General features: G+C 40.8%; 1 protein-coding gene across 7 annotated transcripts; it reads right to left on the bottom strand.

Moving 5' to 3' along the window:
* Positions 1 to 223: 223 nt before the first annotated feature.
* On the bottom strand, positions 224 to 14253 carry kmt5c (lysine methyltransferase 5C). 7 transcript variants are annotated; one of them, XM_040117797.1, is made up of 10 exons: positions 13907 to 14253; positions 13340 to 13472; positions 12231 to 12396; positions 11914 to 12023; positions 11623 to 11786; positions 10269 to 10288; positions 9861 to 9997; positions 9531 to 9703; positions 5597 to 7300; positions 224 to 752 (listed from the first exon to the last, which is right to left on the bottom strand). In XM_040117797.1, the coding sequence occupies exons 2-10, from the start codon at positions 13450 to 13452 to the stop codon at positions 733 to 735; spliced, it is 2607 nt and encodes an 868-aa protein (XP_039973731.1). In that variant the 5' UTR covers positions 13453 to 13472; positions 13907 to 14253; the 3' UTR covers positions 224 to 732. The 7 variants fall into 7 exon arrangements, with proteins under 7 accessions (XP_039973731.1, XP_039973713.1, XP_039973749.1 ...); XM_040117779.1 differs by having other exon boundaries at positions 224 to 5725; positions 6293 to 7300; XM_040117815.1 differs by having other exon boundaries at positions 6293 to 7300.
* Positions 14254 to 16222: the final 1969 nt, after the last annotated feature.

The raw sequence follows: 16222 nt of genomic DNA, 5'->3' as shown, positions 1-16222 counted from the left end.
GCACAAATGTCAAACATTTTCTGGTTCCAAATTCTCAATTATAAAGGATTTAACGTTTTTTGTTTTTTTTTTGCTTTTTTTTTTTTTAAGCAAAGATATACTGCATTTAACATTGTAAAACTGCAGAAATAATGCAACTTCAGCAATGCGAAATTTTTTATATTATGCAATTAATTATTTAAAAAATGTCTTTTAAAAAAAGACTCAAAGAGAAAATACGAAAAAGAATTAAGTGTCTTTAATGATATAGGCTACATTTGTACATTTCTACAGCAGACTTTCAGTAAGACTAACTGCCAATTAGAAAAAAAGACAGAGAAAGTTTTACCAGTAACAACTGAAAAAACTGGATGTCAAAGGCTTTGAAATTAAATACTCAATGTAAATATTCAGTTCAGTATTTTGTCCCGTTAAATAATAATAAAAAACATTTAATAGTTTGAACAATCAATGTGAAATATAAATTACAATAAAGCACCGTTTCAAGAATGAGGATATTAAAATAAATAATTGGCCTTTCCATATCAAGACAGTAAGTTTTCATGGTAGAAATGTAAGGCTGTGCAGTCACAATGAACACTCCTGCCCAATGATGTCAAATGGGTTCAACATATAGAACATCATAACATGATAACATGTCTTCCACAATCGACAGCGAGTAACTGTGGTTACAATATAAACACCTATGAAAGTGTAGCTCCATCATCAATAACCATTGAAGGTGATGTTCAACTATTCCTTCTGTTCTTTCCCTGGAAAAAAAAGACCAAATAAATGACAAAAGTGAGTTACTCTGTGAGAAGATTGTCACTTTTTTAGGATGTAACACGGTAATATTTAAATGTTTCTTTTAAACTTCCAATCGGTAGAACTCCCATTACAAAGATCTGATATTGTACTATCCCTCAATCCTTTAAGCAAAACTGGCCTGAAAAAACATATTGCAGTTTCTCCCACTCACTCATCCACACGGGTTTTCAACAAAGCAGCTGTGATCAACTGCAGCTCTTCACCCAGAAGAGTTATCCTAGAATATTTAATAGAATGATTCAGGTCTGGAAATCATTTTACTGTACACTATTCATGCACAAGCCTCATATATGCACTAATGACTAATGATCTTACTTAAATCTGGCAGAGCAACGGCCACGCTATCAGGTACGACAACACACCGTACTTTGATCCCTAAAGATCTGCCTGCCAAATGCATGCACACACTCACACAGAGTTACACACACACACACACACACACACACACACACACACACACACACACACACACACACACAAAGTGAGAAAAGAGCTTACTGTGAGTATAAAAACGAAGGTAGACTGTTTCAACAGGTGCTTCAAAAAGTCACAAGAACATATCAAAGACTGAGGCACAAAGCTGCCTTTTTAAAACCCACCAATACAAGTACCAGCAACCAATGATGGTGCTTCTGTCTCTACTGCCATACATGGTATAGAAAAATTCATACAGCTATGTTACAGTACAGTAAGAGGGCTTTCAATGTTTACAGGGCCTGTAGGTTCAAACTCCTAGTCACAAATATATCTAATGCTTTGTTTTCTTGAATTTGGTATTCTCAGCAAATTTGTAGTGGCTATTTCATTTTTAAAAACTCATACAGTAGCTAAAACACAGATACGCCCACTTTACATAAAACCCTGTACAAGCCATTCATACAATAAAAGTCCATCAAAATAATGATTTAGAAAAATGTCAATCAGTCAGTGGGCTTTAATAACTATTAGACTATGAATTACATGTTTACAAAAACATTTTGTGGCAGATACTGTATAATCCCCTTCGAGCAAAACAACGTCCAAATATATGCAGTGTTTCCGGCAGGTATAAATCAATCCGAGTACTGGAGATCTAAGTCTACTGTGCCGTCTGTCACCACTAACCTCACCCTCTTGGGTTTTGTGGCACCCATGGAGTGAGATGTTGTAACAGGTCCATAGTGTGGTGCCCCTTGGTGTTCCCCAGCCTGGCACTGTTGCTGCATGTCCTTCCTGCAATGTTCATCCTGACCTTTGAGCCCTGAAAAACCACCCAAGGATATAGACGCTGGGTTTGAAAGCTGGGGCCCACAGGGCTCGAGAACCAGCCGCCCCTGTGTGCCTGAAGGTTCCATCAGGCAATGGTAGGTGTAGTTTGTCGAGCCGAGTCCTGGGTAACCATCAGCACCATCCCTGAGACCCAGGGTCAATGAATGATCTCCGCTGAAGTTTAGTACGTAAGGAGGACCTTGACAGCCATAGGGGAAAGAGGCTGAGGAGGTTGTGGACTGGCTCTTGTGTGCTGGTGCTGGCGTACCAGGAGGTGTACTGTGGGCCACTTGGGGGCTGCTGTGCTGAGACATGGGCGTAAGAGACGAGCCAAAGCTGAAATCAAAAGCGTCTTGCTGAGTGTAACATGGCTGGTGTTTGTCTGAGGTTGACGGAGTGGATTTATCATGTTTCAAACTCTTGTCATGTGGTGATAAATAACCATCAGTCACTTTGCTAGGAAAGAAGAAAGGTCTTGGCAGCGCAGCAAAGTTTTTGTATGTCATGTTAGTTTCTCCACTGTCATGTTTATCAGATGACATCTTACTTTTACTAAAAGACTGAGGGAAAGAGGAGTTGGCTTTGTTGAAATGAGGGCTGGACCTGTTGGGGTTGCTGGACGAACCAAGATGGCTGACATCTTTTCCAAACCCTTGAACAGACATGTTTCCTTTATGATGAGTGTCTATATTAACACCAAGTTTCTGACTCTGCTGTGTCTTCTCAATAGCACGTGATTTTGTACCAAGTGTCCGGGACGCGACAGTCGGGCTGCCAGCAGCCGTTGTGTCTTTACAAGGTGCACTATACAAGTTCTGACTCTGATTCCCCCCCTGAAACTTAAGCACCCTGTGAATAACTGTAGAGGTTTTCTCATGGAAGTTGAATGGATTGTCTGGAGGATTGTGACTTTTCACAGTGAAGAGCTGAGGAGAGAAGAATTTGTTAGACATTTGAGATGTTGGGACGGACTTTGTCAAGCAACTCTGGGACACTCCTCTAACTGTGTTTGGCTGACTACTACTTGAAAAAGGCTGAGATTTACTAGGAATGGTCATACGATGGAAGGGGCCCTGGGTTTTAAGGTTAGTCTGGGCTTTTGACTGGCTGGTGCTCGGCTTGATGTTGATGGAGGGCTGGGTTAAACTGACAGGATTTTGAGATGTACCAGAAGATGATGTTGCACCAAACAACCGAGGCTTGCCGACTACAGGCAAGGACTGAGCTCTGAGATCTTCTCTGGACAGCCTCATTGCTGGATTTTTACTTATACTTCGATCTTTAGCAATAAAGTCAGAGTTGCTGAGAGCTGAAAAACTGAAACTGGGGTTGGGTGGGTTTCTGTCTTTGGAGGTATCTTTCGCTTCACATTCCAGAGGAACAGAGTCACTTTTGGAAGAAATTAGACCTGGAAAAAACTGCAGATCTTCACTGGTAAAGTTATTTCCTGGACTGGGAGGGCCAAGGTACGGCGTCTCAGTTGTCCATGTATCAGATGGGCTGTGAGAGAGGGGACTGCTGAAAGGATCTGTGGGGGGATCCAGTGAACACAGATCTGATGGAGAAGATGGAAGCATGTTCTGTGGCTGATAATACCCTTCAAAGTTGAGACACTGAAAGTCAAGAATATCATCGCAACAGTTTGTGAAGCTGGGCTCACTGGAAAGCATGTTATCTGCATTTGTGAATGGAGGAAACTGGGATGAGGGCTGGATCACAGAATTAGAAGCACTGGAACTTGTTGGCTTTTCCAAAGTCTGAGATGAACACAAGCCTTCGGAGAGCCTCGACAGACTGTTGTCAATTTGTTGGAGGGTGTGACTAAGACAAGTGGTGGGTGCTTCTACAGGCCCACACTTGCGTGTACGCTCTATTTTGTGCCTTTGTTTCCTTCCTCCACTGTTCATCTCTAGCCTTTCAGTGATTCTATCTGCAGCCGAGGATATAATTTCAGTTTTATTGTCATTAAGAGGGGAAGACAGAGAAAGTGGTGACAGAGACAAGGAAAATTGTGGAGGTTCTGTTTTCAGAAGGGCTGAGGTGCTGTTCAGTCTCTGAGAGGATGGACACTCTTCTTTGAGCTTGCTAAACTCAAGACATCCTCTATTTTGTTTCCCTAAAATGTGACCCTTCATCTCTTTCTTAACTTTGGGCTCTAATTTAAGATCAGCGTGCATGAGCTCCTCTTTGCTGTCCACCTCCCAAATATCCTCTGTCTTTCTGCGTAGTTTAATTACTGGTAACAGAAGACCATTTGAATCCAATTCTGGCTCCTGTTTATGTTGTGAGCCAGTTTCAAACAGGCAGCAATTCTTTATAAAACGATCTTCAATTTTTGTTTCTTGGCCTACAAGTGACAAAGGCTCCCTGTCATTTTTCTGACACTCCATTTTTTCAGGCAGCTGCTTGACTCCAACCAAAATCTCCCTATCAAGCTTCTCTTTAATATCTACTTTGTCATTGGTAGATTCACTGGTTTCACATGCATTTTCAACATATTTAAGGCCTTGGTCTTTGTCGGATTTTGCCTCTGATGAAATATTTGTAGCTTGCCTTTCACACAGCCTCTCGCCTCTTCTTTTCAAACGATGCAATCTGCTCTTTGACTTCTTACTGGCGTGCACATGAGCCTGTGCTGCCTCCATCTCCATGTTTAAAATTGATACAGAATCCATGATGGCTTTAAAAGGATCACATGTCACCAACTCATCTCCCTTTTCTGTTTTTAATGCCATATTTTCTAATCCTGCACTTTGCATTTCCCATACTCTACCTCTCCTCCTTTTCAAACGAATCTTAAAATTAAGGTCAGGCTTTGTCTCCTCCAAATCGCTTTGTTGGATTAACATTTCCACCTCATTTTTCTTTTGAAATTTATTTAGAGTTGGATTTTTACCACAATGCTCTATGATTACAGCAGGATCCTCAGCTTGTTTGTCCTCTGCAAGCTTATCACTCTCTGGTGTCTGAGCTCTGTCAATGTCATCCTCATCTTGCCTCTCCAGTTTACACCTTCGGACTTTCCTCGATAAACAGCCTCGCTGAACTTCATTAGCTCTGGAGCGAAGCACTCTGGTAAAGGAGTTTTGTTTCGTGATCCTTTTGGGGGTTAACTTCTGGACTTCTGTTCTTCTAAATCTGCCTCTACTATCTCTTTTCACTTTGCTACTTTCCCCTGAACACAGGGTGAAGTCCTGCCTCGGCACTGCAGACGAATTTATCTCAGTGGCTTCTTTAGTAGCTTGACCCGAAGCAGAAGTCAAACCTTGTTCAGATTCTATTTCCACAGAACTGCGAAATGTACGTTTCTTCAGAGGTATGTTGGACTGTAAGTGTGCCTGTGGATTGGTGTCTGGATGCACATTATTCGTAGCTTTCATAGCTGAAATTAGTGACTTATGAGGTAGTGGGCTGAGGCAGGTGGCCAGTGGGTCATTATGCCTCTGTGTTAACTGAAGACATGAACTATCCTCACTCAACACTGTCTTAACTGGAGCTGGAACTTCTTTGCTAACATGTCCCTTGGTGCTTTGCTTACCTTCTGCTTTTGTTTTTGCTGCTCTGGGCCTCATCTTTCGTCTTCTCATAATGCTCCTCTGCACTGAACGATGGTACCTGCCTCCATTTATTTCAGTCTGTTCGGCTTCCTCCTCAGCACTTTGTGTTTCTTTAGAGGCAGAGGTAGAAAAACCTTTTCCTACAATATCTCCATGTAATCTCTTACCTATTAAGGGTTTATCTTTTCTTAAAATATCAGACAGCAGAACCTTTGCCTGCTTTATGACAATATCTTCTCCATGCCTACTTACTGGCTGTTTACTCGCAGTCCTAGCCATTTGTTCCGATAGGTTAACAAATCCCTCCCCCTTACATGCATGCTTGACTTTATTTTTAACACACTGGATGATATTTAGTCCTGTAGTTTTTTCACTGGACACTATTTTACATTCAGACTCTTTCACTTTTTCAAGGGCTTTGTTACTTTTACATTCCATAACTGCAGATGCAGCATTTGTGTTTTCTTTCTCCCCTTCAATTTTGCCTTTTAGAATGTCTTGCTGCTCCTTTTCTAAACAACCTTTTTCTTCATCTGACACTGTTTGTATTTCAATAACCTTGTCATTCCCCCTTTTCTCGCCATGGCATAAAACACCCACAGTTTCACTTGCGTGTCTCTTCCTTACATTTACTTTATCGATGGCCTTGAAAAACATTTCCCTCACCCCTCTGTTACCTTCAGCTGTGTAGATCACTGATCCTCCTCCCTGCCTCTGCTGAGATCTGGACACTCTTTTTTCTGGCTCTACTGTCAAAGTCGCTGGTCTAGGACACTGGCTCTGCCTGCTCCTTCCTCTTATCTCCACTCTCGCTTTCCTGTCTTCAGGCATCTTTTCTACTTCTATACTTTGTGGCACTGATAACCTTGTTAAGTTGACCGTAAGGTATTGCTTCAGTGATATTAGTGGATTGTCCCCAGCTTTCTTGGATCCGTCTGTGACATTCTGACAAACTTCTAACAGGGATGGAGCTCTGATGGTCTCGTGCACCGTTTGCTCAGCCGCTGGGTTTTGAGCCGTAGCGATGACGCAGGATTCAACGCTGCTGCACTTGTTGCTTTGACTTTCTGTGATTGCTTTTTCAATCTTCTCCTGTTTTACTGCACTGCAGGTTTTGTCAATCTCAACAGGGGGAGAAATAGTTATAGTGTTAGCTGTGTCACTCGACCCTGTTTGATGTGCGAGCGTGATCCTTGTTCGTGAAGAGGTCCTCATGTGGACTACCCGTTTGTCCACGACTTTGACAGACTTCCCATTCAGACCAGCGCTATTTACTGCAGGTCTACTTTTCTGATGAACCGGCATGGAGGAATTTAGAGTGAAAGGCTTCAAGTTGACCTCACTGCTGTTGTTTTCTTCAGCAGTGGAATTCAGTTCACTCAGCCTGTTAACTTTTGGCTTCACTTCCTCCAGTTCTTGCAGCAAGGCCCTTTCTTTGCTTTTTGGATCCTTACAGTTGAGTAAGAAATCCACTGAGTGGCGCCGTACTCTGATTCTGAGGTCCCTCAGTGTAACTTGGGACAAAAGTGGAACTGTCCGGCACTGTTTGACTGTGGAGGATTTCAGTGGGTGCTTTCCTGACCGTCTGTGCTTCTCTCGTCTCCACTTCTTTGTCTGACTCAGTTTTCTGTTCTTCAAGGCATTTCTCCTCATCTGCTGGGTAAAGGAATTCCTTGAGGGGATGGCTATGAATGAAAGACAAAAAACAAAATAGCAGTTGAACTTGATGCTGTTCTATAAAATAGTATTTCTTCTGCTGATAAGTAAGCGGTGCGTGAAAATCATGTTTATTTAAACAGTAAAAATTAAAATAAATAAATAAATGAAATTAAAAACAGCCTAGCCATAGATATGACCTGAGTGGCTGAGCCCAGGCCCTGAGCTGAGATGTGAGTGTGGAGACACATCAGCATGATTTCAAGTACCCAATTCATTAAATTGCTTTAAATAATTTTCTGTCCTGTGAGCAATTAACTGCACAGCAGATGCCAAGGTAGCCCATGGTGCTAACAAAGCATGTGATGTTGAAAAGGGTGTGGGGCAAAAGTTAACACATTCACACAGTGTTCAGGATGTACAAAGACTACACCGTGAAATACATCTAGCAGGTTTTAGCTTATTTTCTCTTTAGCAGGAAGCAACCTGGCATGTCTACTGGGGAGAATACATTACGGCAGCACTTTGACATATTACAGATGGTATGAGTCTAGCATTTCAGTTTATTATTTGGGTTGAAACCTATGCTTCATACAAATGTAAGTATACAGGCACTGAATGTGAGTAAAGAAAAAAAAAACAGCAGGAAACATTACAGAATATTTCAATGGTGTTATAACTTCTTAAAGACTTTCAGTATATAGAGCTTGTAGCAAAGGAAGTGCTGCTTCCTGCATCTGCAAATAAAATGTCCAACAGCCAAAGCAGCCGAAACCGATATCATGTTCCATGCAATACTTCCTCCTGCTGTGTTATGCCACCATTAAGTTAGCTCCTCAAAAGACTCAGGATCACATCTAATCTAATCAAAACTATAGCTCCTGTTGTAATGTAAGGCATTACCTACAGTATTATTCAATGACTTTAAAGAAATCTAACCAAACCTACTTAAGAGTTTGAATCTACCGAATTTGTGTGTGTTCTCACTTGTTAATGTTCATGATGTTCCTTGTCTCCTTGTTCCTTGTCCAAGTCATCTAATTATTTTAAATCCTACATGGTAAATCCTTTGTTTTGCTATGGTTACATGAGTATATGCAGACTGATTATAACCAAACAGATAAAAACATAAAGAAAATAGAAGTGGTTGAATATTGTGAGAAATCTCAGTAATCATACTTGCAGATTCCATATTACATGGAGTCTTTTGATCATATGAAAGCAACAGGAACTTTTTCCTAAAAAGTTTCATGGTACCAGTGAGCTTGTCGCTCACTGTCTCAGTTTAGATCATATTTCAAACATGTATTCGGACAGGCTCTGGATGATTGCATTCACCGTAATTACAGAGCTATTCTGCACTCCCATCTGTTTCCACAGACCGACACAAAGTTGTTCATCAGCAGCTAATTGACTTCACGAACTGATCTGGTTTCTGGTCTAACATTGTACAGAGATGTCCAGTTGACTTTAACAATTTTTCAGTGGGAGAAAAACAGCAATGCTAATTTTCAACCTGAATCCCGTGATTTTGGGATGTCTTTTTGCAATTATACTATCATCACAGGATTGCAATTTTAATATATGAAAACTATGAGTATATGTATATTTTGAACCAAAATATTTTAAACCTGGACACAATGGTCAGAACATGATTAAAGCTGCTAATTTGCTTGCATGCTGTGTCCATAGAAATCAGTCTAGCGACATTTTTAGAAAACAAAGTGAAAATCGAGAAATGTTTTTTGAACATTTGTACAACAAGCAATCACCTTTACCTTTTAGAAAAAGTTTATTTAAGAGATAATCCGTTGTCTTTATTTTGAAGGAACGTAGTTTTAAAACTGGAAATCTGGTGAGGTTTGTACAAATTCTGAGCTCAGTAGACCTTTGTGAACAATCTCTACTAATTGTCCTTGACACTTTCAATTTGATGGTGCATTTAAAAACCACTGAAGTGATGAGCACACTGTCAAGCTTTAACTATCACAAGCTGTTTTTCATGACATGATTGCTATGTAATTGCATTGTACAACTAATATTCCTGTTAGTTGGTTTTGGTGGTGCTGACAGGGCTTTCAGGAAGCAAGCAATGCACATCTTGTTTGAATTGGCTGACTGTCAATATTTATCTTGTAACTTTACAAGAGAACTCTACAATTTTATCAATGCCGTGTTTGCAATAACGTTTTAGCTTTTTATGATTGTTAATAACTGATTTCAGAAACATAATTTCAGAGAAAATCCTAAACCGGTTACCTTTAAAGATACCTGAGTGTATTCCTGGTATTATCGGCCTTGTAGGAAAGTGCCCCTTCTCTCTGTGATGACGGAGATACCGCTCTCTCAAGCGGTACTTTTGGCCCACAGGGTCCTTTGTTTCTTCACATTCAGGCTGCTTCCCTCTGTGTCTGAAGTGACCCTCTCCATTCCTAAAGAGGCATTTAAGAGGCAATTAAAATTAAAAAATAAGGAAATTTAAGTTAAAAAGTTTAAGTTTAAGTTTCTTTCATATCTGATGAACAAAACCTTCAGTTTTGAGCAAAAAGCAAGCTATAATAAAGACGTCTGATCAGATGATGGACACACCTCTCGCAGGTGCAGCATTCACACATTTCATTGCCTTCGCCAAAAAAGCTGGCACCATAGTAACACGTGATCTCCTCCCCAGGTGAGATGGGTCGAATCACTTCAACACATGCGACATTCTTCTCTCCAGGGACAAACTGGGCGGGTGAAAAAAAAAAAGAAAGAAAAAAAAACAGAGCAAAAGACAAAGACAAAGGTTGGTTGGCCCATGGGATACAACAACACAGCAGTTAGGAAACACAAGGGGAGTGTAATTCTGTTTTTTTAAAATGGGAAAATGCAAAAATTCCCTGATGATAAATCTTACTAGAATATGCAAATAAGATGTAAGCATTTGTCAGAGAAATACATCAATCATTTCAATTTTTCAAGACTCTTTAGTGCATGTGATAAATGAATGGTGATTACCTTGCAGTTTGGTTTGCAGTCTTCAACCCAGAAGGACAAACAAAGAGAGACAAACACAGAGATAAAAGATGTCAAGTTATTAATTCAATCACAGCAATGACAGAGAGACTCAGCATTTTCTTGATCAGCTCGCTTGCACTGAATTCATTTTGCAAAGGCTCAAAGGCTAAACTGATTAAATCTCAAATATTATTAAAAGATCTCAAAAAACTGCCCTCTGAGTGGATAAAAGAAATAACTCAAATTTCACTGGATCTTTTGCATAAATCATAATTCAGTTCACACCGCTGACTGTAACGTGGTGTGTGAAGAGCAAGTTGCTTGTGTTGTAATGATTTATACGACTGACTTATTCAGCTTATGATCATAGAGGACCATGAAAACCAGCAAATATTCGCATTTCAGAAGCTGGAATCGGGGCATTTTGTGCACTGATTTTATGCATTTGTTTAAATGATAAAATTATTCAGCACCAAACAAATTATTGCCAAATAATTTTCTGTTTATCAACTAACCTGTTAATCAACTAAACTTTTCAGCTCTATACTGGGCAAGTTTTGACTCGTGACTAAAAACTTGAGTTATGATTCAGATTCAGTCACGGCTACAAATAGCATTCCCTACTCCCCTTGAATCACTGCACATTTTCTCTGTGGTGCAAAACTAGTCTGTGGTAAATCTGTGGTTTTGGTGTGAACTACAAAACATCCTTGTTTATCTATCTGAAATGGGGTTTTTTCAAAAATTACTTCATGGAACTGTGTAAGAATTGCCATAAAAGGAAAGACTGGAGCAAACCAGAGAACTTCACAAGTCAGATAGGAGATAAGTCTTGTCACCCAAAGATAATGCAGAAATTAACAACTCCGATATTTTTTGACACATCTGAAAAATTCTCTACATGTTTGTGAGATGTGATCTAGGAGAATTGACAGTATAAGGAAAGAACACCATTCAGAAATTGGTGCTAATCCAGCTCTCAAGCACTTGTAATGGAATCAAAAAATGCATCTTTCTCAAAGTGGATACAGTATTTATAGTCAGTAATCGACTAGCATTAGAAAATAATTCACTAGGACTTAATCGTTGTGTCGTGTGAGTGCTTGTAATAAAGGATGTGTCAATCAATTTTAAAGTGATAACGACTTCCAATTTTGTCTTTTGATTGTCGGTGTATTAATTACTTTTTGTTGACATTTGGATTATAGTACCTTTAAAAATGTACTCCTAATGATGAAACTCACAGGCGAGCGTTCCTATCAGCTCCTAAAATTTTGAATTAGTACATCTGTGTGTGTGTGTGTGTGTGTGTGTGTACAGGGCAAGAATGAGTCATGAATGCAAACAAACTCACCATGGTTAATGAAAGCTGCTGGCCCGAGCCAGAGCTGAGCGCAGCGTTTGCGTGTGGAATACATCACGCTGAAGTCATTGACTCCTGCCCTCAGCACGGCACTGTCGGTGGGGCTCAGCTCTGCTATGCAGCCCAGCAGGACCTCCACCCGCTCTCCTGCAAACCTAAAGAGCAACAATTCAAGCGTCACATACCTACAGTACAAAAAAAAAAAAAAAAACACAGCCCAGGAAATGCTGCTATAACAGCTGCAGTTGTCATTCATACAATGTTAAATGTGTAAGTGATTACCAGTGCCTTGTTGAGGTTATCTTTGCTCCGTTGGTCTCTGAGGAGTATCTGTCACAGGAATCTATTTTGACACCGCTATCCAACAGGAAGGCACTGAGGTAGCGATACACCTGCAGAAATCATCGATGCTTTAGATTCTGTTCTCACATTCAAGTGAAAAATTCAGGAGCTGAGGGTAGCTTCCTATGACCCTAACACAGATACTAAGAGAGACTTAGAGGCACTGATGTCATGATGCAACATTTTTTTGTACTTTGTGATTTTATATGTATTTATTTTATATCAATACTGATCTGTAAGTTTAAACATGAGCCTACATGTTGTCTCAGCAGCTCCTGTCGATGGCTCCCCAAAGCATTAAAGTAGTCACCGGCCAGCTCGCCCACGGTCAGTGCCTCGAACGTGGCGTTGAAGTCATGCGTACGCTGAAAGCGCAACAGGGTCTCTTTGAGGTTACCCCATCGCCGGATCTCTGGTGGGGGACTAAGGAGAAGAGAAAAGCAGATAAGGGCACATAAGAAGAGCAGAAACAGTCACGAAATAAAATCTAAACAGAGTCTTTGTTAGTCCCAGGCGTGTCTTTGTAAAATGCCATTTTTAACCTTGAATTTTAGATATCGATTTCAGGAGACTGCATCACCATGTATGCTTCATGTCCTCAAAAACACTGTGGTTCTAAGAGCCTAATAAAAATAAAGAGACTAATAATAGATTATTATTATTATTATCATTATTATTATTATTATTATTATTAATTTTATTATTGTTGTTGTTATCATTACTATTATTATTATTCTCATTAATAGTAGATTTTTCCCTCCACAGAAAATCCACTTACATTACAGTTGCAGGTGGCCACAGTCCATTGAAAACAGAAAGCATCAGTCACTACAAACTTTTGACCTGTGAATAGGGATGGCTTGCATGCGCATCCTGTCTGTTTTCCCTGAAGCCAAAGTTTTAATATCTATTACAGTATCTGTAACCCAATTGCTGTGCAGAGCTGGACAATACTTTCAAATAAACCTACTTTAATTGTAAACGGAGTGGACAGTGTACAGCGTCCACACACCATCATTTTCCAAATAAAGAAATGTTTAACTCCTATCTGCATATAAGACACCTTAAGCGCAGGTCTGAGTGTCATGACATGTTCATGCATGTCACAGCAAACATACACTCAGTCAGCAGTTTATTAGGTACCTCTAGCTAAAACTAATCCAGTCTAATACAACAGTCCTGCAATAAATCCTCCTTCATGGAGTTATAATGTCCACTTTTTTCATCGTAACTGTTTTAGAGAAGTGCTGAATAGAAAAAGCAAGAACTTTATTGATGTGGATACCAAACAGAATGATTAATAAACGTTTGATTAAAAACTTAATGAAACTATAGGACCGTGATAGTGCTGGACTTGCCAGGTTACCTGATGTTCATTTTGTGAGTGCTGAAGCCCAGCAGAGGGTCCAGCACCAAACCGGTGGCCAGGTCATCGGTCTCACACAGCTCCTTCACACTCATTCTAGTGCATCCGTCCATTGCCTCCCACCATCAGCATGCTGCAATCACAGGTTCAAAGTAACGCTATGACAACAACAACAACAAACCACAAGCATCAATGAGTTGTGCATTTCTGCAGATCCGGTCTGCAAATGACAGAACGCTCGGTACCTGCTCAATTGCTGAAGTCGTGCAAGTCTACTACGCTCTCGGTGACAACTAAATCGTAACGGTGTGCGTTAGAGTTAGGAATGCGCCTGGGTTCACGTTAGCTTGCATAGCACATTAGCTTAGCATGTCCGCTGGCAGGGGAAATACGCTGGTTTATCAGCTGAGAAGTGAGGAAGCTAACATGGTAGAACCAGCTGTCTGCAGCTAACGTAACATGACTGCATTCGATCGCCAATGAAATACAGATACTGAGAGCCGACCCCGTGTAAGCAATACGCTCTCCCACCGATGCGTGATGGACAAGCGGTATTCGAAAACCTACCTGGGAGTCTTTTGTAGTCAACGAAAGTATCGTCAGATAGACAATTTATCGCAAGCCGTCCGCTTGCTCTGACTCCCGTCCGCCTAGCAGGGAAAGTTAGCCTAGCAGCATCTAGCTTTCCGGTAGCCCGACCAGCCGCATACGAAAATGGAGTCTCCTCGTCACTTCTGGAATTTGCTGATTTGTTGATGATTGTAAGCCCCGGTCTGGATGTCAGAGGGCAGAAATGCCAAATACGCAACGACAAATGAGCGTTAAATGTTTATGTTATGTAGCAAGCTAACTAGCTTTGCGCAAGGTTCGTTTACTAGCAAAAGTTGATGAGCGACGTCCAGTGCAACCGAACTCTCGTTCGCCACGCCCACGCGCTGCGCTATTCGCTGAGGTCAAGGTCAATTTTACGAATCAAGCCCAGAGCCGCGTTTAAAGCTCTGCGATTGGTCGATGTTTTTTCATGGGTGGGGCCACCCGAGTCGGTAGCTTTACTATGTTGATAACACACAGCAGAGGCAAGTATTTTCCCTCGGGTACACTCGACTCAGCTGGGAAGCGCTTCGCGAAAATAGCTCAGTTTACAGGAGGGATGCTCTCACCAGGAGCAACACCACAACCTGCCCGCTACCATATGGCAGGAAGCCCACACACGTTTAACGGCCGTACTCTAAATGAGATGTCTAAGGTTGGGATTGTTAAGTACGGCTAGGGAAAAGCATTTGCACAAAATTGTAATTAGTGAGTAAGTCGATACGTGGAGCTAGTATTTCAGAGAGGTACAATTTAATTTCAGATGGACAATTTACTGTAATTAAAAAATAGATGTGATTAAGGGTTAAGCAATGAGCTTTTATTATAAACCAGCTGGAATTAGGAATTCAGGGTGCACAGCTGAAAATCATTTTGCAAAATTGAAGCCTTCTTTTTAAATGTGTTATAACTGCAGCTTTAACTGATGTATGCAAACCATCAGAGCATCAAAAATCACTGATGAGAGATTTAGTTTTCTAGTATTAGTCTGTGTATTAAATGACCCGCCAATCCATTTGAGCGTGATAAAAATGTTCTAATCTTGTGTACTGAGTTTTTCTGTTTACATTTGGATCATTAATTTTAAAGGACTAAAGTATATCTCACACTGTTTGAAAAGAAGAGGGAAATTTACCTTTAGAATCTGGGCTGTCAAAGCCCACTTGATAGAGCCTGTCGTCCCTAATTAATTCCTTTCAGTAAATATCTGGGGGGAAACTAATTGTCTAAGAGGCAACGTTTGCATTACTCTTATACTGTATCCTCACTCACATCTATTATAAGCCAAACCAAATAACGTAAGCATATACATTAATTTAACACTTAAACTGTTCAAATGATTACTCCTTTGAAAGAGTTTTTATCCAGAGCTGCTAGGGGAAGATAGGGTTGAAAATATGGAGTTCGACCAACAACTCATCTGGAGTGTCGAAATGTCTTGGAAATCAAGAAGCCCCCTGCACGCCCACCCCCACCGCCACCCTCCCATTCCTTGGACAGGTTCCAACTGGTAAACAAGCCAAAGTGGCGCTACTGCATATTTCACAGGGCGTCAAGGCACTCGAGCTCCCAGCAACTGCAATCTCCAAGGACTTAAAGCGGAAAGCACCAATCTCTCTATCACCACAAAGGCACAGCTGTAGTATTTTATACTGCTGAATGAATTCACCGCAGATAATAATGGTCCAGGTTTACACCGTTACCGCTGAGTCTTTCACCTCCGTGGAGCACGAGATAATCAGCTGCTCCCTTAAGGACCCTTACCACAGCAAACACATCATCACTGTCTAGTAATTTTATATATATATTTTTTCTTTTTTTACCAGTTCACACTTTCCCAGCTCATGTACTCTCTCTCTCTCGTTGGTGATTAGTGTTAGGAGCACTGCATGCGCAGGATTTCACGTTTTAATGCAGTTGTTTTGGCTCATTGCCCTCCGAGACTGAACTCACAGCATGCTTTACATTTTCTTTTTATCCCAACGAGCGACAGAAAACCATAAAAGATAAGCAGAACGGAAAAGATAAAGACTGCACAGACAGGCACAGAAAACGGAAGCGTACCGTGCTGCCCAACTCGAGCTCCAGCCCCAGTCTTATATCAGGCGAGGAAGGAAGAGGCTGGCAACATGAATGGAGAAAGACTGTGTTGCCTGTTGATGTTTTGTTTTTTCTTCTTCATAAACCAGTCCACACTGAACATGGTCAAATGACTGCCTGAGCCAGGTGACATCTGATAAATAAATAAGTAAATAAACACGAACATATACCACGCTGGAGTGTTTGTCAGAC

Source organism: Xiphias gladius, chromosome 3 (assembly GCF_016859285.1).
Source record: "Xiphias gladius isolate SHS-SW01 ecotype Sanya breed wild chromosome 3, ASM1685928v1, whole genome shotgun sequence".
Classification (NCBI taxonomy): Eukaryota; Metazoa; Chordata; class Actinopteri; order Istiophoriformes; family Xiphiidae; genus Xiphias; species Xiphias gladius.
This window is presented reverse-complemented; position numbering and strand designations above follow the sequence as displayed.